This window comes from Ornithorhynchus anatinus, chromosome X2 (genome assembly GCF_004115215.2).
Source record: "Ornithorhynchus anatinus isolate Pmale09 chromosome X2, mOrnAna1.pri.v4, whole genome shotgun sequence".
Taxonomy (NCBI): Eukaryota; Metazoa; Chordata; class Mammalia; order Monotremata; family Ornithorhynchidae; genus Ornithorhynchus; species Ornithorhynchus anatinus.
In genome coordinates, this window is record NC_041750.1 from 21,877,211 (window position 1) to 21,905,018 (window position 27,808).

A 27,808-nucleotide genomic window follows, 5' to 3' on the forward strand; every position below is an offset into this window, starting at 1 on the left:
GGCGCGCCGAGGGGCGGAGGAGGACCCCCCTCCTTCTCCTCCCCCCGCCCTTCTCCTGGCGGCGCAGGAGGGAAGGCGCATGCGCGCAGGGATGGAGGTGGTGGCCGGTTGCTACGAGCAGGTCCTTTTCGGCTTCGCCGTCCGACAGGTGAGCGTTGGGGAGGGGCCTCCCCTCTCTGATAATCCATATTATGATGGCCTTGCCTAGGTCCTTACTATGTGCCAAGCACTGTGGCTAAGCGCTGGGGGAGGTAGAAGCAAGCCGGGTGGGGCACAGTCCCTGCCCCACGTGGAGCTCACAGTCTCAATCCCTATTTTAAGGATGAGGGTGGTGAGGCCCGGAGAATAATAATAATAATAATGGTAATAAGCGCTCAGTATGTGCCAGGCACTGTGCTAAGCGCTGGGGGAGATAGAGGCAAGCCGGGGGGGGGCACAGTCCCTGTCCCACGTGGGGCTCACCGTCTGTCTCGCTCCCCATTTTAAGGATGAGGATGGTGAGGTCCAAATAATAATAATAAGCGCTTAATATGTGTCAGGCACGGTGCTAAGCGCTGGGGGAGGTAGAAGCAAGCCGGGTGGAACACAGTCCCTGTCCCACGTGGGGCTCACGGTCTCCCCATTTTAAGGATGAGGGTGATGAGGCCCAGATAATAATGATAATAAGCGCTTAATATGTGTCAGCCACTGTGCTAAGCCCTGGGGTAGATACACGCAAATCGGGTTGGACACAGCCCCTGCCCCATGTGGGGCTCACGGTCTCACTCCCCATTTTACAGATGAGGGTGGTGAGGCCCGGACAATAATAATATTGACATCTCTTAAGTGCTTAGGATGTGCCAGGCACTGGGCTAAGCGCTGGAGGAGGTAGAAGCAAGCCGGGTTGGGCACAGTCCCTGTCCCACCTGGGGCTCACAGTCTCACTCCCCATTTTACAGATGAGGGTGGTGAGACCTGGATAATGATAATAATATTGACATCTGTTAAGCGCTTAGGATGTGCCAGGCACTGTGCTAAGCGCTGGGGGAGGTAATAATAATGTTGGTATTTGTTAAGCGCTTACTATGTGCCGAGCACTGTTCTAAGCGCTGGGGTAGACACAGGGGAATCAGGTTGTCCCACGTGAGGCTCACAGTCTTCATCCCCATTTTACAGATGAGGGAACTGAGGCACCGAGAAGTTAAGTGACTTGCCCAAAGTCACACAGCTGATTGGTGGCTGAGCCGAGATTCGAACCCATGACCTCTGACTCCAAAGCCCGTGCTCTTTCCACTGAGCCACGCTGCTTCCCAAGCAAGCTTGGGTAGCCACCGTCCCTGTCCCACGTGGGGCTCACAGTCTCACTCTCCATTTTACAGATGAGGGTGGTGAGGCCCAGATAATAATAATATTGGCATTTGTTAAGCGCTTAGTATGTACCAGGCACATAGGTACCAGGAGGGGGGAGGTGAGAGCTCACCTCCTCCAAGAGGCCTGCCCAGACTGAGCCCCCCCTTTCCCTCTGCTCCCCCTCCCCCCTCTGCCCTTCCCCCTTGCCCTCTGCACTGCGCTCATGTGTATGTACTATTTGCATATATTATTTATGACCCTATTTATTTTGTTAATGGGGTGTACATCCCCTCTCCCCTTCTTAAACAACTCCAGTGGTTGCCTATCAACCTCCGCTCCAAACAAAAACTCCTCACTCTAGGCTTCGAGGCTCTCCATCACCTTGCCCCTTCCTACCTCTCCTCCCTTCTCTCTTTCTACCGCCCACCCCGCACGCTCCGCTCCTCCGCCGCCCACCTCCTCGCCGTCCCTCGGTCTCGCCTATCCCGCCGTCGACCCCCGGGCCACGTCCTCCCGCGGTCCCGGAACGCCCTCCCTCCTCACCTCTGCCAAACTGATTCTCTTCCCCTCTTCAAAACCCTACTTAAAACTCACCTCCTCCGAGAGGCCTTCCCAGACTGAGCTCCTCTTCTCCCTCTACTCCCTCTGCCACCCCCCCTTTACCTCTCCGCAGCTAAACCCTCTTTTCCCCTTTTCCCTCTGCTCCTCCACCTCTCCCTTCCCATCCCCACAGCACTGTACTCGTCCGCTCAACTGTATATATTTCCATTACCCTATTTATTTTGTTAATGAATTGTACGTCGCCTTGATTCTATTTAGTTGCCATTGTTTTTACAAGATGTTCTTCCCCTTGACTCTATTTATCGCCATCGTTCTCGTCTGTCCGTCTCCCCCGATTAGACTGTGAGCCCGTCAAACGGCAGGGACTGTCTCTATCTGTTGCCGACTTGTTCATCCCAAGCGCTTAGTACAGTGCTCTGCACATAGTAAGCACTCAATAAATACTATTGAATGAATGAATGTTTATCTTGGTGATGTTGTCTTGTTTTTGTTTTCTTCTGCTTTGCCGTCTGTCTCCCCCGTTTAGACTGTGAGCCTGTTATCGGGCAGGGATGGTCTCTGTCTGTTGCCGAATTGTATATTCCAAGCGCTTAGTCCAGTGCTCCGCACACATTAAGCGCTCGGTCAATACTAAATGAATGAATACAGTCCCTGTCCCACGTGGGGCTCACGGTCTCAATCCCCATTTTACAGATGAGGGAACTGAAACCCAGGCCATGAAAGTGACTTGCCCAAGGTCACACAGCAGACAAGTGGCGGACCCAGCATTAGAATTTATAATCTTCCAACTCCCAGGCCCGAGCTCTATCCACTGTGCCATGCTTCGTCACTAACTTCCCCGTCTCTAGCCTCTCCCCATTCCATTCAATCCTTGCTGCTTATTGAGCGCTTACTGTGTGCAGGGCACTACGTTAAACGCCTGGGAGAGGCGTTTAACAACAGGATTAGCGGGCTCCTTCTCTGTCCACCACCACCTTACAGTCTAGTAATAATAATAATGGTGTTAAGCACTTACTACGTGCCAAACACTGTTCTAAGCTTAGGGTAGATATGAGTTAATCGGGTTGGACACAGTCCCTGTCCCACATTGGGGCTCACCGTCTTAATCCTCATCTTCCAGATGAGGGAACTGAGGCACAGAGAGGTTAAGTGCCATGCCTAAGGTCACATAGCAGACAGGCCACAGAGCTGGGATTAGAACCCACATCCTCTGACTCCCAAGCCCTGCTATTGCCACTAGGCCATGCTGCTTTGTTCTAAGTCAACTCTTATGTTTCACCTAATCATTCAGGTGCTCCCCTCCTCATGTAGGATGGGGAAGAGGTCCAACCTAATCATCTTTTATCTGTCCCAGTGCTTAATACAGTGTTTGGTACATCATAAACATTTAAGAAACACCATCATTATTATTACGAATAGCGTTTTACCGTGACCTTTCAATCCCAGCCCTCTGCTCGATGATTTGCCGTGTTTTGTGGTTCTGTCTTTTTCCTTTCTTGTACTTCTACTCCAGAGGAATATTTACCAGAGTAAATGTCTTGCCTCCCAGGAGAGCGCTTGGTGTACATTCAGTTCTAATTCCCAACCACCCTCGCCCGTGCTCTCTCTCAACTTACTCAGCGGTGTGGCCTAGCGGGAAGGGCCCAGGCCCCAGAGTCAGAGGACCTGGCTTCTCATCCCAGCTCTGCCACTTAGGCGCGTTGTGGCCTTGGGCAAATCAATTAACATCTCTGTGGCTCCGTTCACTCATCTGCAGAATGGGGATTCAGTTCCTGTTCTCCCTCCTACTTAGACTGCGAGCCCCATGTGGGATCAGCTTACCTTGTACCTACCCCTGCGCTTGGCACATAGTAAGTGCTTAACGAATACTACCGTAGTCTTGGCCCCGCCATTGGAGGGGGAAGAGTTTGGGAACACGGTGTCGATTGTGCTCTGAAAAAGCGCTCCTCCTCCTGTGCTCGGTTTTCAGACCTGGACCCCAGTAGCAGACTTCACTCACCATGCTCACACGGCCTCCCTGTCCGCCGTTGCTGTCAACGACCGTTTCGTGGTCACTGGGAGTAAGGATGAGACAATCCACATCTACGATATGAAAAAGAAGGTGGAACACGGGGCGCTGCTCCATCATAATGGTGAGGAACTCCCCTCCGGGAAAACTTCATGGGCGTGAATGAGACGATCACACACTGAGGGGGTCATCCCACCTGTCAGAAAGGAGTCTGAAACGTTTCACGGTCCCGATCTCTTTCACCCATTTTCAGAACAGCTTTGCGTTCGGGAAGGAGTAAGCTTTAACTTCCTAATGGCAGTATGAAGAAATGGAAGCCTCATTAGACTGGAAGCTCCTTGTGGGCATGGAGCGTGTCTATCATCTCTTTTGAATCATACCCTCCCAAGCGCTTAGTACGGTGCTTTGCACACAATAAGCACTCAGTAAATACCACTAATTGATTTGAGTAGTTTTGAGGATCCACATTTGCAGAGCCTTGGGTTGGGTACTATTGAGAAGTAGCGTGGCTTAGTGGACAGAGCTCGGGCCTGGGGGTCAGAAGGTCATGGATTCTAATCCCGGATCCCCCAGTGTTCTGCTTTGTGACCTTGGGCAAGATACTTCACTTCTCTGGGCCTCAGTTACCTCATCTGTAAAATGGGGATTAATGACTGTGAACTCCACATGGGACAACCTGATGACATTATATCTACCCCAGCGCTTAGAACGGTGCTTGGCACATAGTAAGTGCTTAACAGATACCATTTTTCTTCTTCAAGTTAAGACCCAGCCTCCCTACCCTTTGGGAATTTACCCTTTAACCAAGTAATAGAAGCAGCAATAATGAAGTAATTCTGGCAGCTGCACCCGTCAAGTCTTTTGCCCACTAGGGGTTTGCATTCTAATGGGGGAGACAAAGACAGTTTATCAGCAGTGAAAAGTTAATTGAATATGTGAACATACAGGTGTTGGTAGGAGCTCAGTAAAGCTTAAGTTCTCCTGGAGCATCGGAAGTCAGTGACAAAGCTGGGAAGGATAGATTTGTCAGTCTTGCTCTACCCATCCTCCAAAGAAGGTGTTCCTTTCCCGTGGATCCAGTGGGACCTGCACAAGAAGGGCCGTGGCTCCCAGCAGCAGCTACATGATTGTTATAGCTGCACCTGAACTGCGCAGTAGAGGACAGAATGGCATTCTCTTTGGGACACCAAAGGGGATTCTTCTGCTCCACCCCCTCTCTTCATCCCTCCCCACCCTCTGAAGTTGCTAATGGAGAATTCACAGCACCTCTTTTGAGTGGTGTGTACATAATTAATCTTTGCTGATTTTTTCCCTCTAATTTTCATTTACAGTATATCGTATAGTAGTAGCATTAAGCATTTATTACGTGCAGACCACTGTATTAGTACTGGGATAGGATACCAAGGGGCAAATTAGATCTGGTCTGTGTTCCCTAGGAGGCTCACAATCTAAGTCCACATTAAAAGAAAGATCCAGCAATAGTGACATTGGTCCTCACTGTTCTCTCTTGTCGGTAGGCACGATAACTTGTCTGAAATTCCACGGCAGCGGTCACTTAATCAGCGGCGCAGAAGATGGGTTAATTTGTGTTTGGGATGCCAAGAGGTGGGAGTGCCTGAAAACCATTAAGGCACATAAGTGAGTTAGGATCCACTTTCTTTTTTTAAAGTTCTTCAATCTGACCACGAAGTTGGAGGCTTACTTCTATGTTCTCATTTTAGGGGCCATGTGACCTCCCTTTCTATTCACCCATCTGGAAAACTAGCCCTGTCAGTAGGAACAGACAAAACTTTAAGGTGAGTCTTTGATAGCAAGAGCATTTTTGTTAGTAGCCAGGATTGTAATTAGCATCTTCCGGCCTCTTCAAGCACCTCGTTGTGGCCTAAACTCACACTCCCTCCTCCCCACCCCTTCCCTCATTTTGTTCTTTAAATTCGGTGGCTTCCCTCTGCGGGTAGTTGGTTTTTATAGTGTCTGCCTCCTCTTGCTAGAGCATTAGCTCTTTGAGGGCAGGAATTGTGTGTCTACCAACTCTATTGTATTGTCCTCTCCCCATTGAACATTACAGAAATGTTCAGAGAGGAGGTACTATGGATTGATAGCCAACATCCCATTTTTCCCCATACAAAGCAGCAGTCCCTTGTCATATATTTCAGCGACCTCCTCCCTCTTGAGTATAGGTAAAGGGGAAGAGAAGCTGCCGGAAAATGCACCTCTCAGGTCTTGACTCCCAACTTGGCTTTTATTCTTTTTGACTGGCTGTCATAGAATTAGGGAAGGTTTCCCGTCAGTGCCTTGTCTCGACAAACCAGGCATCAGAAAACCTCAGAGATCAAATAGAGGCCCTCCAAGGAGGGAGGGGTGTGTGTGAACATTTAAAGTGAATAAGAAATGGCTGCTTTCTCCTTGCCTAAAATCTGCCTGGTGAGTCTGTTGCTCTGTAGATGCTTGAATTGGGAATTAAAGCCTGTGCTTCTGAATTATAAATTTCCCAGATATTGTTCCGAGGGAGGCTGCCGGTGATCTGGGTGGCCAGTTAAAAATGTATATGTAATACCACGGATCGGTTCCTTTCCTTTGATGTTTGAGTAAAATTTGATTGTTAATCTAGATTCTAGCACTCTGGTTCTCTATAAATATTGACCGTTGACAATAATGCTAATATTGGGGTTCCTACCACTTCCTCTTTCTTTTTATTTCCCAGAACATGGAATCTTATAGAAGGAAGATCAGCATTTATAAAAAATATAAAGCAAAGTAAGTTTTCGGACCTTGGAATTTGTTCTCTGAGAGGTCTCATTATCTCTGGGTGATTGCTCTCTTTGGGGATTACCTGGATGTGAGCAATTCTTTTGTCTCTCCTTTTACTTTCCTGTAGTTGGTGGCATATAAGTTCTTTGGCTTTTGGTGTTATTTCTGAAACCAAAGGCCACATACAGTTTATTTTTCAACCTGTAGATGCTCATATAGTTGAGTGGTCACCAAGCGGAGAGAAATATGTAGTTGTCTTCCCAAAGAGAATCGACATCTACGAACTTGAGACGGCATCCGTCAGCGGCAGCATCACAAATGAAAAGAGAATTTCCTCCGTTGCGTTTATTTCAGTAAGTGGGCAAGGAGAGAGGGAAGGAGCTGGCACTTGAATATATTCTGCCATCTAGGCGAGGTTTTAACTGAACTTTCCTACTGATTTTTCCCTCTTAGGAGTCTGTCTTGGCTGTGGCTGGAGATGAAGAAATTGTAAGATTATTCAGTTGCACTACCCAAAAGTGTCTCCATGAATTTAAAGCTCATGAAAACAGGTATTCATTTCTCACCCAGAAAGGCTTTTCTTTCCCCTTGTCTTAAAGTGCACCCTGACTTGAGATTCTTGAGCTGAGGAATGTGTTTCTGCCCTATTTACTTGTCTGGGGGCCTTTCCCTACAAAAATAGTTCTGGTATATGCAAAATGGTGGTTTTTATATTAGCTGAAATGCTCCTGGTCATTAACTGGAGTCTTAGATTCACACAAAGCTATTCATAGTGGACCGTGTCCATTTATGCTAGCCCCACTTATTTAGCCATGCGAGTTAGTACAGGCCCATAGGTTCAGACCTAAGAGAATTCGTGCTGTGGGCAAGTAATGAGGTCACAAATATCTCCTGTGGGTTGGTTTTTTTTTTTTTTGGTGATTGACCACCATATCAGATAACCATTCCCATGAGACTGTTAGTGGTGGGAAGTTGGGTGAGAATTTAGTGTGCCAGGATGAAAAACAATGTGTGGACCCTGGGCATCAATTAAATCCGCTAGGTCTACAAAGGGATCAGTGTGGGGAGTGAGTGCTCCATGGGTTAACTGCCCTAGGCAGCCTCCACGGTGGGTAGGGGGAGCTGCTGGTTTCCTATGTGCACCGTAACTTGTAGGCCAGTGATAATGTCATGTTCCCTGGGATTCTTAAAGCTCTGCATTGGCATCGGTCAAGGTCTAGCTAGTTGGGTGCCAAGGAAACCATCCTAGGTGCTAGTTTTTAGGCCTGGGCTCTGCCCATGGGTCCACTAATAACTCATTTTCAACTGCCTTGGTATCTGCTGCTCAGCTACTCCTGCATCCTTTGGGCTTTTGCCCATCTCGGAAGTGGGCAAATCCTGGGGAGAGCCAAAGGACCGAGTTCAACATGCCAACAGAGGACTGGGACGTCTCTTGACATCACCAGTCGATTTGTGAATTCTTGTCGGGCTCAAATATGTCTGCTAGCTGATCCATTGATCAGTGGTATTTGTTGAGCACTTATCGTGTGCAGAGCATTGTACTAAGTACTTGGGAGAGTTCAGTTCAACAGAGTTAAGTGACACGATCCCTGCCCTAAGGGAATTGAGATTCTAACTATTCTACTTAGTGAAAGCGGGAGAAATAGCAACACTACAACTACTGTCAGCAAGTCAGGCAGGAGAGCTCAAGTGATAGAAGTTGAGCATAAAAAGTGGCATATAGAAGGGCATAAACAACATTGCAGAGACAATACTGTGTTTTCTGGTGGTGTCATCACTTCCAACCGAGGTTATATAGCTTTTTTTTTTTATCCTAGAGTAAAAGACATATGCAGTTTTGAGGTCCCTGAGCATCCCGTTCTCGTCACGGCATCGAGTGATGGATTCATCAAAATGTGGCAGTTTCAGCAGGAGAAGGTCAGCGGGCTAGAGTTAAAGAGCTAAAATAAGAACGTAAATAGTACGGCATCACGCGATGCCTTCTTTGGAGTTAGAATTGAATGGGCGAGGAAGAAAACAGGACAGGGCAAAGCCAGACGTGTTTGTGCCCCATCTCATCATGGATGTTGCTCAGGGAATTTCAATTATTTTTTGTTATTCTGGAAGCAATACAAAATTATTGATTGCTTATGGATTTGGTTTATATCTATTCTTTTACAAGCAGAGTGTTTTTATACTTAATCTTGAATTGCAGGGAAGTTGAGCCAAGATCGACCGATAGAACACCCGACCATCTGAGGAATAGCGGTGATGTTACTTTCTTTCAATCTCTGTCAGATTAGCAAGGTTTTCTTACATGCCATCGCCTTGCAGATTTGATTCTAAAAATATTCAACAACCAGGGCATGGCCAGAAAAGAGCAATGAAGTTATTCTGCCTGAAGAAAGAAGTCTCGAAAGGAACCTATCTTAATGAAAAGCTGGAAAGCATAATTTTTTCAAATTAAGTCTTAATCATTTTAATCATTCCCCATTAATCGCCATATGTACATGTTTTTCCTTTTTGTAGAAAACTCCCCCTTCTTTACTGTGTGAAGTGACCACGAAGGCCAGATTGACGTGCCTTGGCGTGTGGCTAGGTAGCATCCCGGACTCCAGAGCGGGGCTCCCTGCTGCAGAGGCAGCGGTGCAAGGTAACTAACATTATTTGCTGTTACATCATTGTATTCCTCGAGTGCTCATTCTGTACAAGTCGCTGTGTTAATTGCTGAGGGAAGGGTTCGAGCTGATCAAGTTCTGGGGCTCACGGGGTAAAAGGGAGAGCAAGAGGAAGGAGTAAGCCACACGTGACAGACACTCAAAGAAAGCCTGGCATAATGACACACAAACAGTATATTAGCCAACAGTGAGAACACAGAAACGGTAGGAGCCATGTTACGGTGCCGTAAACGGCTCCCAGGCATTTCCCTAATCTGAGAGGACTGCACCGAGTCCATTGACAAGCTTCTCAACGCCCGGCCAGTTAGGAAACTCAGCTGAGGTGTAATGAAAATAATAATCGTGATAGTGGTTTTTAATCAGTGGTATTTATTGAGCTCTTACTATGAGCAGAGCACCATACTAATACGAGAGATATGATCCCTGCCCATACGAGTTTATAGTCACGAGGGGACAGGGAATGCCTCTACCAACTCTATTGTATTGTACATTCCCAGGCGTTTAGTAGAGTGCTGTGCACACAGTAAGCGCCCAGTAAATGAAGCGGCATGGCCTAGTGGAAAGAGCGTGGGCCTGGGAGTCCGGAGCTGGGTTCTAATCCTGACTCCCACGTGCCCGCTGTGTGATCTCAGGCAAATTACTTAACTTCTCTGTGACTGTTAATCTGTAAAATGGGGATTAAGACTGTGAGCCCCTTGGGGGGCAGGGACTATGTCCAACCTGATAGCACTTGTTATACAGTGCTTGGCACATAGTAAGGTTGAACAACTACCAAGGTGATGATTAGTATTAATAATAACACTGTGTATTTTTAATTACTATTATTGTGATTACTGTTTGCCAAACACGGTGGTAAGAGCTGGGGGGGATACAAGATATTCAAATCAAAGACCGCCCCTCTCCACTATGGGGCTTGTAATCTAAGGGGAAGGAGAATAGGTTTGAATCTCATTTTACAGATGAGGAAACTGAGGCCCAGAGTAGTTGAGAGGTGCTCAAGACAGCTCCGCAGGCAGATGGCGGTGACAGGATTAAAACCCAAGTCTCTTAACTCCCAGCCCTCATATCAGAGAAGCAGCATGGCTCAGTGGGAAGAGCCCGGTCTTGGGAGTTCAGAGGTCATGGGTTCCAATCCCAGCTCTGCCGCTTGTCTGCTGTGTGACTTTGGGCAAGTCACTCAACTTCTCTGGGCCTCAGTTACCTCATCTGTAAAATGGGGGTTAAGACCGTGAACCCCACGTGGGCCAACTTGATGACCTCTTATCCCCCCCAGTGCTTAGAACAGTGCTTGGCACATAGAAAGCGCTTAGCAAATACCATTATTATTATATCTTTCCCCTTGGCCACACTGCTGCTCACTGCAAAGCTAACATGTAAATTTTACATAGGGTTTTTATTCTCAAAGCTCTTTCATTTAATTAGCTCATTTGTGCCATCAAAATGTCCGTGTAAGGTGGGTAGAGGCATGTATAATTATTTCCACTTGGCCATTGAGGAAGCTGAGGCGAAGAAAGCTCGAGTGACTTGCCCACAGCCAGCGCCGCCGGCAAGTGGCAGAGCTGGGACTAGAACCCAGGAAATGGTAACTGTGTTGGTATTTGGTAAGCATTTAAGTGCTTACTATGTGCCAGGTGCTGTTCTAAGCACTGGGGTAGATAGAAGGTAATCAGACTGGACACAGGACTGTCCCATGTGGGGCTCACAGTCTTGATCCCCATTTTATAGATGAGGTAACTGAGGCACAGAGAAGTGAGGTGACCTGCCCAAGGTCCCTCAGCAGGCAAGTGACAGAGTCCGGATTAAAACCCAGGTCCTTCTGACTCTGTCCCGTGACTTGTCCTTTTTTCAACCCCCCCCTATGATTAGAGGCGGGAGGAGGCAAAGGGGTGTAACGGCTTCATCTGCCAGACCCCGGGCGACCATGTCGTGACAGCCCTGTCTTTCTATTGGGTTACAGGGGGAAAAAGGCCATTTCCTTTGGGGGTAGTTGTATTGCTCAAATGTCCTGGAGTGCTACTGCCTTGCAGAACTGTCTCCAGAATTTATATATGGGGAAAAAAAGCCACTTATAATCAGTCACTTCTGGTGTTTCAGGAAATGAAGAACAGCAATCCACAACAAGCAATAAGAACCTTGGTCACCCGGTTGAGAATGTTGGTCGAGAAAAAGAAGATAGTGTCTCAACAAAGAGCCAAAAGTCACCCAAGAAGAGAAAATTGGAAAGTACTCAGGAAACAAAGAAGAAAAAGAAAGGGCAAAACTCAAAATGAGTTTGAGATTCGTCTACTGGCACCGTCCTATTGAATGAACTTAGTTTTTCGGTCAGATAAACGTAAGGAATTTTTCCATTACTAGATATCTGGATTTTCCCTAGGTATTTTCTTATATTATCCCCATTTTCCAGATGAGGAAACCGGGGCCCCAAGAGGTTCAGCAGCTTGCCCGAGAGTATACAGCCTGGTGTCAGCCAGGACGAAGCCACCCGTATTATGTCTTGAGGATGCTCACCTCCGTAAATATTCAGTTTAAACTAGTGACGTTGAAATTGGTGGCAGCGGATCAGGTAGGGGTATGTCTGATGTACAATATTTTTTAAACAGATATCCAGCCATTGAGTAAGGTTTCCTTAAAGAACCAGACTTCAAACATGAAAGGACTGGCCCCTTATCTTTGCAGGGTCAAATATGACATCCCTGGTGAAGAAATCTTGTTCAAAAAATGAAAAGCGCCCCAGTGCTAAAAAAAAAAATGTAAATGCATATAAGGTTCTAGTTACTGTAGCTCAAATTATATTTTATGTCCTCTTGGAAGAGCTACGTTTGATAAATTGCATAAAGTAAAGCCTGCTGCCTTTGTATTTCTGCTGTGCTTTTTATTCCCACGACGGCGGCAGATGAGCCTCCGTCACATCCCAAAGATTGACGGGACCGAGAACCTGTACACGAAAGGGTTAGAGTAATGGCATTTGTGCAGCGTCCCCGGCACTCTCTCGTCCCCGTTTAATCAACCTGGGCTGAGCTCTGTCTTAAGCACTTGGGAGTATACAATACCATGGAGTTGGAAGGCATGATCCCTGCCCTCAAAGAGCTTATAGTCAAATGGGATCCCAGCCAGTTGTTGAATTATTTGCCCCAGCGGGCAGAGGTGAAGCACCTGGCTGCAAGCAAAATTTTTCATATTGCCCGAGTGTGCAATTTGGGGGATACACACCGGCCCCGCTGGGTTCTGCGGGTGCTCCTGTCTACCATTGTCTGAGAGGCCCCCCGAGTAAGATGGGTCCCAAGAAGAGCCCCGTAGCACTCTGGTGCCGCCCGTCGGTCTGAGTCCCCAGCACGTCCCTTATCCATTTTCCTGCCAGTCCCCCACTGGGCACGGAGGAGTTAATGGTATTTGCTGGGCTGTAACGTCGTCGTCATCCTGCTAGAAGCCAGGCTCTTCCGTCCTCCCCATGGGGCTTTGGCTGAGAGGGGCTGTTGGAGAGCAGGAAATCGCCACTGACAGAAAGCCATCCAGACCCTTAGAGGAGCAGCAAAAATGAGGCTGGAGGGCAGATGGGGGTGGAGAGAAGAAAAAGAGAGAAAAACAGACCGAGGCAGGAAAAGACCTAGTACTGGGGGAAGCAAGAAGTAGAGGCAGAGTACAGAATAGCAGAGCACCCACCTTCTCCTTTCTGTTCCTCTGTCCTCTCCTGCTCTTTTCTGGACTTGCTACCGCTGACAGTTGTATGGAGCTCTGGAGAGGCAGAGGACACTGTACCTTTCCCTCCCAATCTATATGATTCCTTTATCAAAAGATGGGATGTAATTCATTCAATCGTATTTTTTGAGCACTCACTGTGTGCAGAGCACCGTACAAAGTGGTTGGGAGAGAATGCGGGTCTGCTCAGTTACGGATTTTTCTGCTGTCCAAATAATTGACTCTCACTAAACTTTAGGAAACATGAAAGATCATCATGGTAGCCTGATATTTTTCACTAAATTTTTGGAAAATGCATTTGTAAGTCTTCATGGGACTAGATGGATATGGACCAGACTCCATAAACTATTGTATTGTTGTATTGTTGGTATTTGTTAAGCGCTTACTATGTGCCGAGCACTGTTCTAAGCGCTGGGGTAGACATAGGGGAATCAGGTTGTCCCACCTGGGGCTCACAGTCTTAATCCCCATTTTACAGATGAGGTAACTGAGGCACAGAGAAGTTAAGTGACTTGCCCAAAGTCACACAACTGACAAGTGGCCGAGCCGGGATTCGAACCCATGAACTCTGACTCCAAAGCCCGTGCTCTTTCCACTGAGCCACGCTGCTTCTCTAAACTATTGTGGATTGAAATAGGGAATGTGGAAATATTTATAAGGCACCGTTGGAGAAAAGCATTTCCATGTACAGAATGTCAGGAATCAAGTTGAGAAAAAGCAATGGAATTGTAAGTTTCTTGCTAACTTGTTTAATGAGGATGGGAGGTGGCAGGTTTCTGTTCATTCAAAAGCATGTATTTGCATAACTGACTAGTCTGAAAATTCCCAAACTAATATGTTTGGACATCTGGAGCAAGGGCAGGGGGAGTGTGGATATCGACACAGCCAGGATTACGTAGGACATTAAACCCTCCTTGTCACCCCCTTCCTCTTCCCTACACACAAACATCCTCCCTCCCAACCCCCTGGGTCCCAAAGACTTTGATCTCTCCATGTTAGTAAGGGGCTCAGAGCTGAGCTCCCATTCCCCTTGGCTTTGAGCCGGAGCAGAGCCCGAATACTGCCCTGACCCTGCCTGGGCCAGCTCCAGGGACTCGGAAAACCTCCCCTCATCCCTGAGGTTGCTTGGCAGGATCCTCAGCGCCGGCTGAATGCCCTGGGATACTAAGCTAAACTGGGGAAAGGGGCTGTACAACCTGGGACTCCTGCTCTATGGGAGAGGGAGAACAGTTATTTTATCTATCCTCCAGGTGAGTTAACTGAGGCAAAGATAAGTCAGAGTGACTTGCCCAAGGCCACTCAGGACAGTGGCAGAATCAGACTAAGCTTGTGGGCAAGGAATGTGTCTGTTAGATTGTGCTCTCTCAAGACACAATAATTACAATTGACTAACAGGTCTCCTGGCTCTTTATATTAGGTCAAGCTAATGCTCAGTCATTAGTTTTGCTTTCTGTTGAGGTTACCAGCCAAGCCCCGGTGCAGCTATTCCTATTCCATTTCATTCTATGATTAGTTAAATGAAGGCAGCTGTTCCACCCCATCCTTGGGTGATGAGCGACGACATTTGGTCGACCTCTGACTTCACCGTCCTAGTAATAGCAAAGCAGCTCGCCAGCTGGAAACCAGTAAGTTGCAAATCTTGTTAGGAAAGGATCCTTAGCATGTAATAAGTTTAATGGAGCTGTTAGGAATCTACAGGGCATCTAGAGAAAGATATCTCTGATGATAATTGCATTTTAAATATGGATGCAAATAAGCACAGTGGCTTTTAATGAAGCCTGTTTTAAAAATGCATCTTGAAGATGGTGCTCTATGAAGGCCCTGAGAGCTCACAATAAAATGAGGAAGGCTGGCAGACACAAAATGTCTATATATATATGCATATACATATACATTTGTATACCAGGAAAGAGCACAAGAATAGACACCAATGGTAAATGACTCAAGTAAATGGAGATAATGACAAGTTCAACTGAGACACCATGGGCCAGTGGATAGAGCAAATGCCTGGGAGGTAGGACGTGGGTTCTAATCCCAGCTCTGCCACTTGTCTATGTGACCTTGGGCAAATCACATCACTTCTCTCTGCCTAGGTTACCTCATCTGTAAAATGGGGATTAGGACTGTGAGTCCCATGTGGGATGTGGATAGTGTCCAACCTGTTTAGCTTCTCTCTCCCCCAGCACTTAGTACAGTTAAGGGCTTAACAAATATCGTAAAAAATAAAATACTATTTTATTCATAAAATTCATAATTATCCTGATTGGCCAGGAGGCCTGACCAAGAATGAACAGGTATCTCACATCAGAAAAAAAGTCTTCCCCCTGATTTTACCAGCAACTATGGCTTAAACTGAAAAGGGAGCAGGGTGTTGGCTACCTCTCTTATCGTTGTGCACACCAGGCATTAGGTCAACCCTCATCTCAGCAGTTACCCGCCTCAGAAATTTGAGGGGTGAAATGATTAGATAGTCAATCACTCAGATCAGAGGCAGCAGGCAGAAAGTCCCAGGGCTGGGTGCATGTCAGAAAACCCAACTAGTCACTCCTCTAGAGGTTTCTCTAGTTCAGGATTCCTTGGTGACGGTAGATGGAACAAACTGTGGCTTCCTCAAAACAAAACATCATTTGTTCTCTCCAGCAAAACCCAAACAAGTTCATTTTACTTTATCAGAAAATAGGGATACAGGGGAAAGTCAACTCTGTTCATTTTAAAGTTTCTAAGAAGAGTTCCAATTTTTAATCGATCCATCTATGGTATGCATTAAACCCTTTCCGTGGGCAGAGTACTGTTCTAGCCACTAGGGTGTTGTAATCAATAAATACCCTTGATGATGGCAAGAATATGGAAAAATGAATAAACACAAAGTGGCTCTATGCATATACAGTGTTTTCGGTAAAATGAAATCTTTTCAAATGGGTAGATTCTCACCAATGGCCATTGCTTAATTTGGTAGGCCACTTTCACCCTTAGTTTCAGTACAATTTAAAACCTTAACTGACATCACTAAATGGTATATTAGTATTTTAATAAAAGAAATTATTCCTGGTGAAACCATTATAATCTAGGAGCCCAATATATAACGGTCAATTCCACACTGTCTCCCTGCCACTACCTCATCTGGAAAATGGGGATTAAGAAAATGGGGATTAAGATGGCGATCCCCGTGTGGGCCAGGGACTGGGTCCAACCCAATCAGCTTGCATCTACCCCAGCGCTTAGTACAGTGCCTGGCACATAGTAAGCACATAATAATAATGGTATTTGTTAAGTGCTTACTATGTGTCGGGCACCGTTCTAAACCCAGGGGGAGACACGATATTTGGGTTGGACACAGTCCCTGCCCCACGTGGGGCTCACAGTCTTAATGCCCCTTTTACAGATGAGGGAACTGAGGCCCAGACAAGTGAAGGGCATTGCCCAAAGTCACACAGCTGACAGGTGGCGGAGTGGGGATTAGAACCCATGACTCCTGACTCCTAAACCCAGGCTCTTTCCACTGAGCCAGGCTGCTTCTCTAACAGATATCATTATTATTATAATAATATAATAAGCAGCGAGAAGCAGCCTGGCTTAGTGGAAAGAGCCCAGGTTTGGAAGTAAGAGGTCATGGGTTCTGAGCCCGGCTCCGCCACTTGTCGGCTGGGTGACTTTGGGCAAGTCACTTCGCTTCTCGGTGCCTCACTGACCTCATCCGGAAAATGGGGATGAAGACCGTCAGCCCCACGTGGGACAACCTGATCCCCTTGTATCCCCCCCAGTGCTTAGGAAAGTGCTTGGCACAAAGGAAGCGCTTAACAAATACCGTTATTAGTGTTAGTAAATAATAATAATGGCATTTGTTAAGTGCTTAACAAATACCATTATTAGTGTTAATAACAAATAATAATGTTGGCATTTGTTAAGTGCTACCTATGTGCCAAGCCCTTTTCTAAGCGCCAGGGGGATACAAGGGGATCATGTTGTCCCACAAGGGGCTGACAGTCTTAACCTCCATTTTGCAGGTGAGGTCACCGAGGCCCAGAGAATTGAAGTGACTTACCCCAAGTCACCCAGCTGACAAGTGGCCGAGCCGGGATTGGAACCCGTGACCTGTGACTCCCCAGCCCGGGCTCTTTCCACTGAGCCACCCTGCTTCAAGCACCCACATTATGATGAACAGCAGCGTGGCTCATTGAAAAGAGCCTGGGCTTGGGAGTCAGAGGTCATGGGTTTGATTCCCCATTCTGCCACTTAGCTGTGTGACTCTGGACAAGTTGCTTCACTTCTCTGTGCCTCAGTGACCTCATGAGAAGCAGCGTGGCTCAGTGGAAAGAGCACGGGTTTTGGAGTCAGAGGTCGAGTTCGAATCCCGGCTCCGCCACTTGTCAGCTGTGTAACTGTGGGCAAGTCACTTCACTTCTCTGTGCCTCAGTTCCCTCATCTGTAAAATGGGGATGAAGACTGTGAGCCCCACGTGGGACAACCTGATTCCCCTGCGTCTACCCCAGCGCTTGGAACAGTGCTTGGCACATAGTAAGTGCTTAACAAATACCAACATTATTATTATTATTAAAATGGGGATGAAGACTGGGAGCCTCACGTAGGACAACCCCATCACCCTGTATCTCCCCCAGCGCTTAGAACAGTGCTCTGCACATAGGAAGCCAACATTATTATAATTATGATGATGAAGATGATGATTGGTTGCTGAATTGTACTTTCCGAGGGCTTAGACCAGTCCTCTGCCCATAGCAAGCGCTCAATGAAGACGATGGAATGAATGAATGAATGAATGAATGAATGAATGAACGAATGAATGAACGAACGAATGAGTGAATGAGCGGGCAATGGCCGGTCACGTGGACGCAGAGGGGCGGGGGACCACGTGACCTCCCGGGGACCACGTGACGACCGGCGGTCGGCCCGCCCCCCCCAACTCCGCGCATGCGCGGACCCCAACTCTTGCTGCTCCTGCTGCTGCTCTTGCTCCTGCTCCTGCTGCAGCCTCGCCCTCTGCTCCACTCCCCTTCCTCGACCCTGCCGTCAGGTCAGTGCTTTTTCAATTTTTGGTTTGTCTTCAGATCGTTCTTAATAATAATAATGATAATAATAATGTTGGTATTTGTTAAGCGCTTACTATGTGTGCAGAGCACCGTGCTAAGCGCTGGGGGAGATGCAGGGTCATCAGGTTGTCCCACGGGAGGCTCACAGTCCTCATCCCCATTTTACAGATGAGGGAACTGAGGCACAGAGAAGTGAAGTGACTCGCCCATAGTCACCCAGCTGACAAGTGGCAGAGCCGGGAGTCGAACCCATGACCTCAGACTCCCAAGCCCAAGCTCTTTCCATTGAGCCACAATGCTTCATTTAGTCTGGTTTTTTAAATTTTTTTTTAAAAAAGGTCGTATTTGTTAAGCGCTTATTATGTGCAAAGCACTCTTCTAAGCGCTGGGGGGAGACAGGGTGATCAGGTTGTCTCACGTGGGGCTCCCAGTCTTCATCCCCTTTTGACAGATGAGGTCACTGAGGCACAGAGAAGTGAAGCGAAGTGACTTGCCCCATGTCACAGAGCTGGCCAGCGACGGAGCCGGGATTAGAACCCACGATTTGTCTATTCCAAGCGCTTAGTACAGTGCTCTGCACATAGTAAGAGCTCAATAAATACTATTGACTGAATGATCTCTGACTCCCCAGCCCGGACTCTTTGGCATTTCGTAATGGTAGTAATAAATAATATAATGATTTGTTAAAGATGATGATGGCATTTCTTACTCTGCACCAAGCACAGTTCTAAGCGCTGGGGAGGACACAAGGGAGATCTATCCACCGAGCCACGCTCCTTCTCGAGTAGGAGAGGGAACTGGAGAACTGAGACGCAGAGGAGTGAAATGACTTGTCCAAGGTCACAGAACGAGGAATGGGTGGAGGCGGGATCAGAACCCAGGTCCTCTGACTCCCAAGTCCCTGCTCTTTCCCCTTGCCAGGTCCGGGAGGTGCTGGTGAGCTGCCGGTCGCAGGGAGACAGCTGGGTGTCTGGCCCATGGCCCTGTGCTAAGCGCTGGGGAGGATAGAAGCTCATCAGGTTGTCCCATGCGAGGCTCACAGAGAAGCAGCGTGGCTCAGTGGCAAGAGCCCGGGCTGGGGAGTCAGAGGTCGTGGGTTCAAATTCCGGCTCTGCCGCTTGTCAGCTGTGTGACTTGGGGCAAGTCACTTCACTTCTCTGGGCCTCAGTGACCTCATCTGTAAAATGGGCCTTTAGACTGAGCCCCGTGTGGGATAACCTGATTACCTTGTAGCCTCCCCAGCGCTTAGAACGGTGCTTTGCACGTAGCAAGTGCTTAACAAGTGCCAACGTCGTTATTATTATTATGCCACGCTGCTTCTCCAATAAGGAGAACTGGACAACTGAGGCACAGAAAAGTGAAATGACTTGACCAAGGTCACACAAGGAATGGGCGGAGGAGGAATTAGAACCCAGGTCCTCTGACTCCCAAGCCCTCGCTCTTTCCCCTTGCCTAGGTCCGGGAGGTGCAGGTGGGCTGCCGGCCGCAGGGTGACAGCTGGCTCTCTGGCCCATGACCCTAATCCCCTTCTCCATCTCTGCCTTTGGACCGAGCCCGAGGTGGCAACGTGCGGAACCCAGGCCCCAGTACCGTTTGCCTCGCCTCTAGCGCTTAGTACAGTGCTTTGCATACAGTAAGTGCTCCCTAAATACCACTGAATGAATGAATGAACGTCCCGGCGGAAGGGTCATCGGTGACGAGCGTTTGCAGGTTTGGCTTTGCTCTTGTGCAACAGCAGAGAGTAATGCGAGAGAAAGGAACATTGGACATGCCGGACTGTCGTGATCTCAGTCCTTTTCTCACTTGTTCTGCTTCCTTTTTAATCCCCGTGTTCATTTAGAACAGTACTTGGCACATAGTCAGTGCTTAACAAATATCATCATCATCACTTAGATTTTGACAGTCTGAAAAGGTGCCTGGGAAGGGCAGGGGCAGAAACGGACAGAGTGTTTAAGGGAGTTTCGAGCATCTTTAGAGTAAGCGCTTCCTGCAGCCATCTCTTATCTCTTAACGGTTTGCTCTGCCGTTATTGTGCCCGCTGATAATCTGATTTATTGAGTCCTGCCGTATACAGAGCACTTGGGAGAGTACAAGCTAACAGAGTTGGTTGGTACGTTCCCCGGCCGCAGGAGCTTACAGTCTAGAGGGGGAGACGGGCATTAAATACATTATGGCTACGCACATAAATGCTCTGGGGCTGAGGGTGGGGCGAATAAAAGGTGCAAGAGAAATAGCGAGTGGTTATGCTAATGGCTGTCAAAGTAATCCTAGTAACTGAGTTCCTTTTGCCCAGAAACACTGGATTAATACCTACTTCTCAGAAGAATTTATGAAGAGTAAGAAATCTCAAGATAAAATGTGTAAACGTGCATAAAGTGTAGTCCAGAATCCTTGTGGGTAGGAATTGTTTCTACCGATTCTATTGGCTTGTCCTCTAAGTAGGGTTCTCAGCGCACAGAAAGTGCTCAATAATTATACAGTGTGGCTGCCCCCATATTCTAGAATGACTTCATTTGGTCCCCGCGAAATTCAACCATATTTATTAAGCGCCTACTGTGTGCAGAGCACTGTACTAAGCGTTTGGAAAGTACAGTTCGACAACAGAGACAATCCCCACCCAACAACGGGCTCACAGTCCACGGAAAGGTCCTTTACCGTAGTGATAGTTCGAGTTATTTGCAGTGTACGGTACTGTTCTCAAAATTGCTCCTCGGTTTATATTCCTGAAGCCTCTGATGGAGAACACCGCCCCTTCGAGTTGTCACCCTTCCCGCTGATCTGTTTGCTTTTGGGGTTTCCTAACACTGCTGACATCATCATCCAATCCATAGTATTTATTGAGTGCTGACCCTGGACTACACTTTTAGGAAAGTACAGTCTTATTGAATGAATAGTCTTTATTGAGCACTTACTCTGCAGAGTACAGTAGAAATAGCAGACGCGATTTCTGCCCTCAAGGATTTTATAATCTAGTGAAGGAAGGTGGATGCTAAACTAAGTTACAAGTCGGGGAAAGCAACAGAGTCAAAAGATATGTGCCTAAGTCCTGACCCAGGACATTAAGGATGGATGGCGTCTCCCATCAGGAATGATAGATGAGACTTCCAGACCGAGAACCTGCATGGAGGAATTGATTCTAGTGCTAGTGGCTGGCCCAGAGTCACTCATACTCTCTTGCCCCGTCCGTCGTGTTCCTCCCAGGGCAGAGTGCAGTGAGCAAGAAGACAGGCAAGGATAAAGCACATGGAGAAGTGCATGTGCGGTCTTCACCCTCATTAATAGAAAAGCAGCATGACGTAGTGGGTAGAGCATGGGCCTGTGAGTCAAAAGGTCTGGGTTCTAATGCCAGCTCCACCACGTCTCCTGTCTGCCTGCCATTTCTCTGGCAGTAAAGGGAGTTTCGAAGTAAACTATAGTCACCATACTTTTCAAAGAATCATCTCGTTTTCTTCCTGTTTCGTTACTTTCAGGATGGCTCTGGACTGGGTGGGCTTTGGCTATGCAGCATTAGTGGCTTCCGGCGGAATAATTGGCTACGCAAAAGCAGGTAGAGTAATGATCCAGCTGTTCTTCGGGGACCCGGGGTAGGGGTGGGCCTTGTTTTCTCGATTTGATCAGACTACCTTTGGGCTCAGTTATAAGCCCCGGCTTCTCTCTCTTTTTCAGGCCCCCTGGGGAACCAATGAAAATTTGCTTTTCATTGGGTGATTTCATAGTTGTCCATCCCCGTCCTTGGCTAATATTCAATAGTATTTATTGAGCGCTTACTATTTGCAGAGCACTGCACTAAGCGCTTGTAATAGAAAGCCAAGCTCAGGCGGCCCCAAATTGTAGCGTAATTTTCTAGTGGGGAAGGATCTGCCCAACAAACAGGGTATCTAACCCTTCCCAGACTGATGAATGTGTTTCTTTTCCCTTATCCCCAGGGAAGGGAATTCCTCAAAAAATTCCTGCAAACTTCATTAAGTTCAGAGCGTGCTTGTCCTCTTCTCCACCCTTCCTCTTTCACCCTTGAATACCTGCCAATACTTGCTATGTGTTTCGAGGGGTATTTAGGCTCCTTATTACCACAGGGATTTGAAAATATTGCACTTTTCAAGCCATTTCAACTTTGGGGCTTTGGAGCATTATCCCATTTGGAGTTCCAGGTTTGATTGAGGAGGGATAATAATAGAAATAGTAATGATAATAATTTTTTCTAAGTGCTGATATTTTCCCAAAGTGCTTTCACACTACCTTATTTTGTCCTTCAAACTTCTGTGCAGGGATATTATCCCTATTTTACAGATGAGGAAATTGAGGCTCAGAGAATTTGTGTCTTGCCCAAGGTCACACAACAGGCCAGGGCAGAACCCAGCATAGAACCCTGGATTTCCTGACTCTTAGCCCCATGCTTCGTGTCTACTCACTGTATTGTACTCTCCCAAGGACTCAGTACACTACTCTGCACACAGTAAGCACTCATGAAATACCATTAATTTTTTTTTCTGGTATTTAAGCGCTTACTTTGTACCAGTCAAGTTACAAGCTAATCAGGTTGCATACAGTCCAGTGAGAATAACACCCATCTCTTCCCTCCGTCTTAGGCTGTGAGTCCCACGTGGGACAGGATTTGCGTCCTATCTGATGGTCTGGTCTCTGCCCGACCACTTGGTACATCTTAATACCATCATCATCATCATCAGTCATATTTATTGAGCGCTTTCTGTATGCAGAGCACTGTACTAAGCACTTAGAGTACATTATAACAAAATTGGTAGGCATGTTCCCCATTGACAAAGAGCTTCAAGTGTAGAAGGGGAGGAATATATTAGTAGAAGTAAATAAACCCAAATAAACATCACTACTTTTGCTTAGAACTTAAGGTTCTTGTGGGCAGGGAGAGTGTCTTGGGCTTCATCGCACTTTCTCAATTGCTTAGTACAGTGTATCGCACTCAGGGGCGCTGGATAATTGGTACAGCTACTGTTAGAAGAATTGTACATTCCAAGCGCTTAGTACAGTGCTCTGCACATAGCGCTCAATAAATACTATTGAATGAAGAAACAAACCATCATGAAGATCTATAGATTTTGGTGGGTCAGAAATAGTTAACTGTCATTATGGTTTCACCGAATGGTGACCTGAATGGACAGAACTCGTCCATGGCCAGGGACTGAAAGGAGCGTGTATTTGATTCCCTCTAGGTAGCGTCCCGTCTCTTGCAGCTGGACTCTTTTTTGGAGGTTTAGCAGGACTCGGTGCCTATCAGTTATCGCAGGACCCGAAGAACGTGTGGGTTTCTCTGGGTAAGTTTGCTCTCAGCTTCTTCCAAATTGATAAACATGCTGTAGAATGGATAACTCCACCTATGCAAGTTATATAACCCGGCCGAGCCTGAGTGGATCTGTTTTGGACAGATAACTGCTGATTTTGCCCAGCATCCTGGAAAATAATTAAAAGTAGGGAAGTTCCCAAATTTTTTTTTTTAAAAAGGTCAATGTGAGTCAAGGTTGCACAGAATCTTAATGATTGAAGCCTCTCTGTGTTGGAAAAGAATCCATTCAATCATCTTTACTGAGCTCTTACTGTAAGCAGAATAATAATAATGTTGGTATTTGTAAAGCGCTTACTATGTGCAGAGCACTGTTCTAAGCTCTGGGGTAGATACAGGGTAATCACGTTGTCCCATGTGGGGCTCACATCCTTCATCCCCATTTTACAGATGAGGTAACTGAGGCCCAGAGAAGTGAAGTGACTTGCCCACAATCCCACAGCTGACAAGTGGCAGAGCTGGGATTCGAACCCATGATCTCTGGCTCCCACGCCCAGGCTCTTTCCACTGAGCCACTGCTGCTTCTCTAATTGCAAATGATTTGCTAATGATTGCAAAACTAATCATTAACATGTTTGTAAATTATGGGAATGCTCAATATTGTTACTTAGAACAATCTGAGTTTCCGTTTGTGTATATTAAGCTTTTTCAGGCCAGAAGTTATCTTGGAAAGTGTCTAAATTGCTGGAGCTTAATGTGGTGGGGACTAATGGCCCACATTCTTATAGGAGAAGCAGCATGAACTAGTGTAAAAAACCTGGGCCTTGGAGTCAGAGGACCTGGCATCTAATCCTGACTCCGCTGCTGCGTGCTGTGTGACCCTGGGCGAGTTCCTTATCTTATCTCTGCCTCCATTTACTCATCTGTAAAATGAAGATTAGATGCGCATTCTCTTTCCTACTTAGACTGTGAGCCGCATGTGGGACAGGGGCTGTGTTCAATCTGTGTATACTCTAGCTACCCCAGTGTTTAGTACTTGGCACATATTGAGTGACAATCCTACTATTATTGTTATCGTTGTGATAATTCACAGTAGTTGTTGTCCTTCTTTCCTAACCAGCTTGATTTTTGACTTCCCAAGCAAGTTCCGTGCTATGATTCTGATTGTTTGCCCAGTCTGGAGACTCTAAACTCCTTGTGGGCAAGGGATTGTGTCTACTGGGTTTGTTGTGTTGTACTTTCCCAAGTGCTTAATACAGTGCTCTGCACTCAGTAAGTGCTCAGTAAATACTATTGATTGATCGTTTGTTTGGTCTTTTCCACCAGCTGCATCTGGGGCCTTGGCCGGAGTCATGGGGATGAGGTTCTACAACTCTGGAAAATTCATGCCTGCTGGGTTAATCGCTGGTGCCAGGTACTGCAAAAGTTGTTCCCAGTCTTCTTGCTACTGTTATTTTAGCAAATGGGAATGCACTTAGGAGAATTATTTAGTCATCAGACCGTAAACCCCGTGGAGGACAGGGACTGGATCCAATCGGATCATCTTGTACCTACCCCTCTGTTTAACACGGTGCTTGGCTCATAATAAATACTTAACAAATACCACAATTATTGGTATCAAAGTAGTCCCTAGCCACAAAAGCCAAGAATCTCCAATTTGTTATTAGGGGCTTTTGGTGGGGACAGCTGAAAAAATTTGTCCCTGATTTCTGTACCCAAGCCCAGTAGAATGAGGCACACGAGATGATTTTTTTCTTTTTAAATCCCCAAGACAGAGTTGTATATCCACAGCTGAGTTCTGGGTGCCGATCTGGCTGCCAGGTCTTAGGAGAGACAGAAATGCTTCTGGAGGAAGAGGAGAACAGGTCAGCGAGATGCTCAGTGGAATGAAGGAGCTTTTCTAGGATAAGAGACTGTCTTCAGGCTGGGCAGACAACAGGGAAAAGCATGAAGAGTATGGAAAAGGCCAATCCCGAATCGTTGTTACTCAGACCCTCCAATGGGGTGAGTGGAGGTGTACTGGGGAAGGTGACCCTTTCCCTACCACCAGGTTACTTAGCTAAGAAATGCTCACTGTGTGCCAAGCACTGTCCTAAGCAGTCATTCATTCAATCAGTCATATATGAGCCCTTACTGTGTGCAGAATACTCTATTAAGCGCTTGGGAAAGTACAGTGCAACAATAAACAGACACATTCCCTGCCCACAACGTGCTTACAGTCTAGAGATAGGCACTGGGATAGAGACAGATTTCACAGGCGAGACAGTCTTCCCACATGGGGCTGTCATTCTAGGTGGAGGTTAACAATATAGATAATGGATAGCAACAGACAACAAACCAAGAGGACAGTGTCCAGACCGATAAAGACTAAATTTTGGAGATGGGGGTCCACAGGTTCCCCACTGTTCCACGGTCTGTCTCCCTCTCCCACCCTGCAAGCTTCTTTCACATTATTGCGGGGTTCCATGGGCTAAGCATTTGTGTACACAACAGAAGTCGTGTTGCGTGACCACAACAGACTGTATTCATTCATTCAGTAGTATTTATTGAGCGCTTACTATGTGCAGAGCACTGTACTAAGCTCTTGGAATGAACAAGTCGGCAACAGATAGAGACGGTCCCTGCCGTTTGACGGGCTTATGGTCTAATCGGGGGCAACGGACAGACGAGAACAATGGCGATAAATAGAGTCGAGGGGAAGAACATCTCGTAAAAACAATGGAAACTAAATAGAATCAAGGCGATGTACATTTCATTAACAAAATAAATAGGGTAATGAAAATATATACAGTTGAGCGGACGAGTACAGTGCTGAGGGGATGGGAAGGGAGAGGGGGAGGAGCAGAGGGAAATGGGGGGAAAAGAGGGTTAAGCTGCGAAGAGGTGAAGGGGGGCGGTAGAGGGAGTAGAGGGAAAAGGGGAGCTCAGTCTGGGAAGGCCTCTTGGAGGAGGTGAGTTTTAAGTAGGGTTTTGAAGAGGGGAAGAGAGTTTGAACCTAAGAGAATTAGATTGTACCTAAAAACCTGGCTGCATTCCTTATATCGGAAGCCTCGAGTGGCTGAAAAACAAGTTGGCCACCACTGAGGAAGCATTTCCACAGCTTTTCCTCCTACCGTGGGTGCATTACTTCATTAAGTATTTTAAATCTCTGCTCTAAACTTAGTACACCATTGAAACATAAGTAGCTGCATTCATTCATTCACTCATTCAATCATTTATTGAACAATTCATGTGTGCAAAGCACTGTACGAAATGCCTGGGAGAGTGCAGTATAACAGCAGACACATTCCTGCCCACAACAAGCTCACAGTCCAGAGCTGCAAAATATGTTTGAAAGAAAGGAAGCAGTGTAGCCTAGTGGGAAGAACATGGGCCTGGGAATCAGAGGACCTGGGTTCTAATCCTGAATCCTCCTCTTGTCTGCTTTGTCACCTTGAGCAATGATTTATACTCTCTGTGTCTGTTTCCTCATCTCTGAAATGGGGTTTAATACCTGCTCTTACTCCTTCTCAGACTGTGAGTCCCATGTGGGACAGGGACTGTGCCCAACCTCATTTTGTTGCATCTACTCTAGTATTTAGCACAATGCTCGGCACCCAGCAAGCACTTAAATGCCACAATCAGTATTATGATTATTACAAATGGGTTGGCTCAATATTTTGGCTAACAGCATTTACTTTTCTATTTTTCTGAACAGTTTCCTAATGGTTGGAAGACTCGGGCTAAGGCTGTTGGATAAACCCAGCCAGTCATAGTCACAGATCTACAACAACTACATGGCTCTACGACGAATGCTGTGGGCCCAGAAACCTGAAAACTCAACACTTGGCTGTAAAGGGAAATGAGAAAAAGACCTGAGCATTTCTGCATTGTTAGACTGAATGTTTTGGTTTTAATATTCGAAAGAGAATTATTCCCTCAGTGAGTAGTGATTGCTTATGACTTTATGTCTAAAATCAGTCTCCTCTTTGGATGCTTGCAAGAGAAATCTTATATGAAAGGAGAGCGGTCAACACTTTGGGGATAGAATTATGTTGTGTGTCAGCTGAAAGTCTGGTATGAAAGCAAAATACCAAACATTGCAGATCTCAAAGTGATTTAGGTTGCCTGCTCCCCTGTTGCCAGAGAAACAAATACCTGCCTCTGAACTCTTTAAAACATCTTTGTGAAATTAGGTTAGTAAAATGTCCTTTCAGTGACTGAGGGGAAAAATTTTTAATGCAAATGAAATAAACATTTTATGTTAAATCGTTATTGACCACAGTATACTAATGTTTAGTGTTCTTCTGAAGTCTTTGTGTGGAGTGGTTGTAGCTGTTTCCTTTTCAAATCTGTGCATAATCTCCTGAGAGTTTTTCCTAAATTCATCTTTCTTTTAAAGGCATTTCTGCATTGTTAGCCTGAGTGTTTTCGTTTTAAAGGCTAGGGCTGGGGGGAGGTTCATCTATATGGTAGTATATTGTGAAGCATCGTGGCTCAGTGGAAAGAGCCTGGGCTTTGGAGTCAG

The 27,808-nt window shown here is 46.7% G+C and overlaps 2 protein-coding genes across 2 annotated transcripts; both read left to right on the forward strand.

Annotated features, from left to right (window-relative positions):
- The first annotated feature begins 43 nt into the window (after nucleotides 1–43).
- PAK1IP1 (PAK1 interacting protein 1) lies at nucleotides 44–12,163 on the forward strand. Its single transcript, XM_029053172.2, has 10 exons — nucleotides 44–148; nucleotides 3,860–4,022; nucleotides 5,416–5,536; nucleotides 5,620–5,694; nucleotides 6,603–6,655; nucleotides 6,857–7,002; nucleotides 7,103–7,200; nucleotides 8,467–8,566; nucleotides 9,158–9,281; nucleotides 11,401–12,163. Exons 1-10 carry the CDS (start codon nucleotides 80–82, stop codon nucleotides 11,574–11,576), a joined length of 1,125 nt encoding a protein of 374 aa, XP_028909005.1. The 5' UTR covers nucleotides 44–79; the 3' UTR covers nucleotides 11,577–12,163.
- A 5,751-nt stretch (nucleotides 12,164–17,914) lies between these two features.
- LOC100084105 (transmembrane protein 14C-like) lies at nucleotides 17,915–27,559 on the forward strand. The gene is made up of 5 exons (XM_001514576.5): nucleotides 17,915–18,031; nucleotides 21,518–21,594; nucleotides 23,234–23,335; nucleotides 24,628–24,715; nucleotides 26,999–27,559. The coding sequence occupies exons 2-5, from the start codon at nucleotides 21,519–21,521 to the stop codon at nucleotides 27,054–27,056; spliced, it is 324 nt and encodes a 107-aa protein (XP_001514626.2). The 5' UTR covers nucleotides 17,915–18,031; nucleotide 21,518; the 3' UTR covers nucleotides 27,057–27,559.
- Nucleotides 27,560–27,808: the final 249 nt, after the last annotated feature.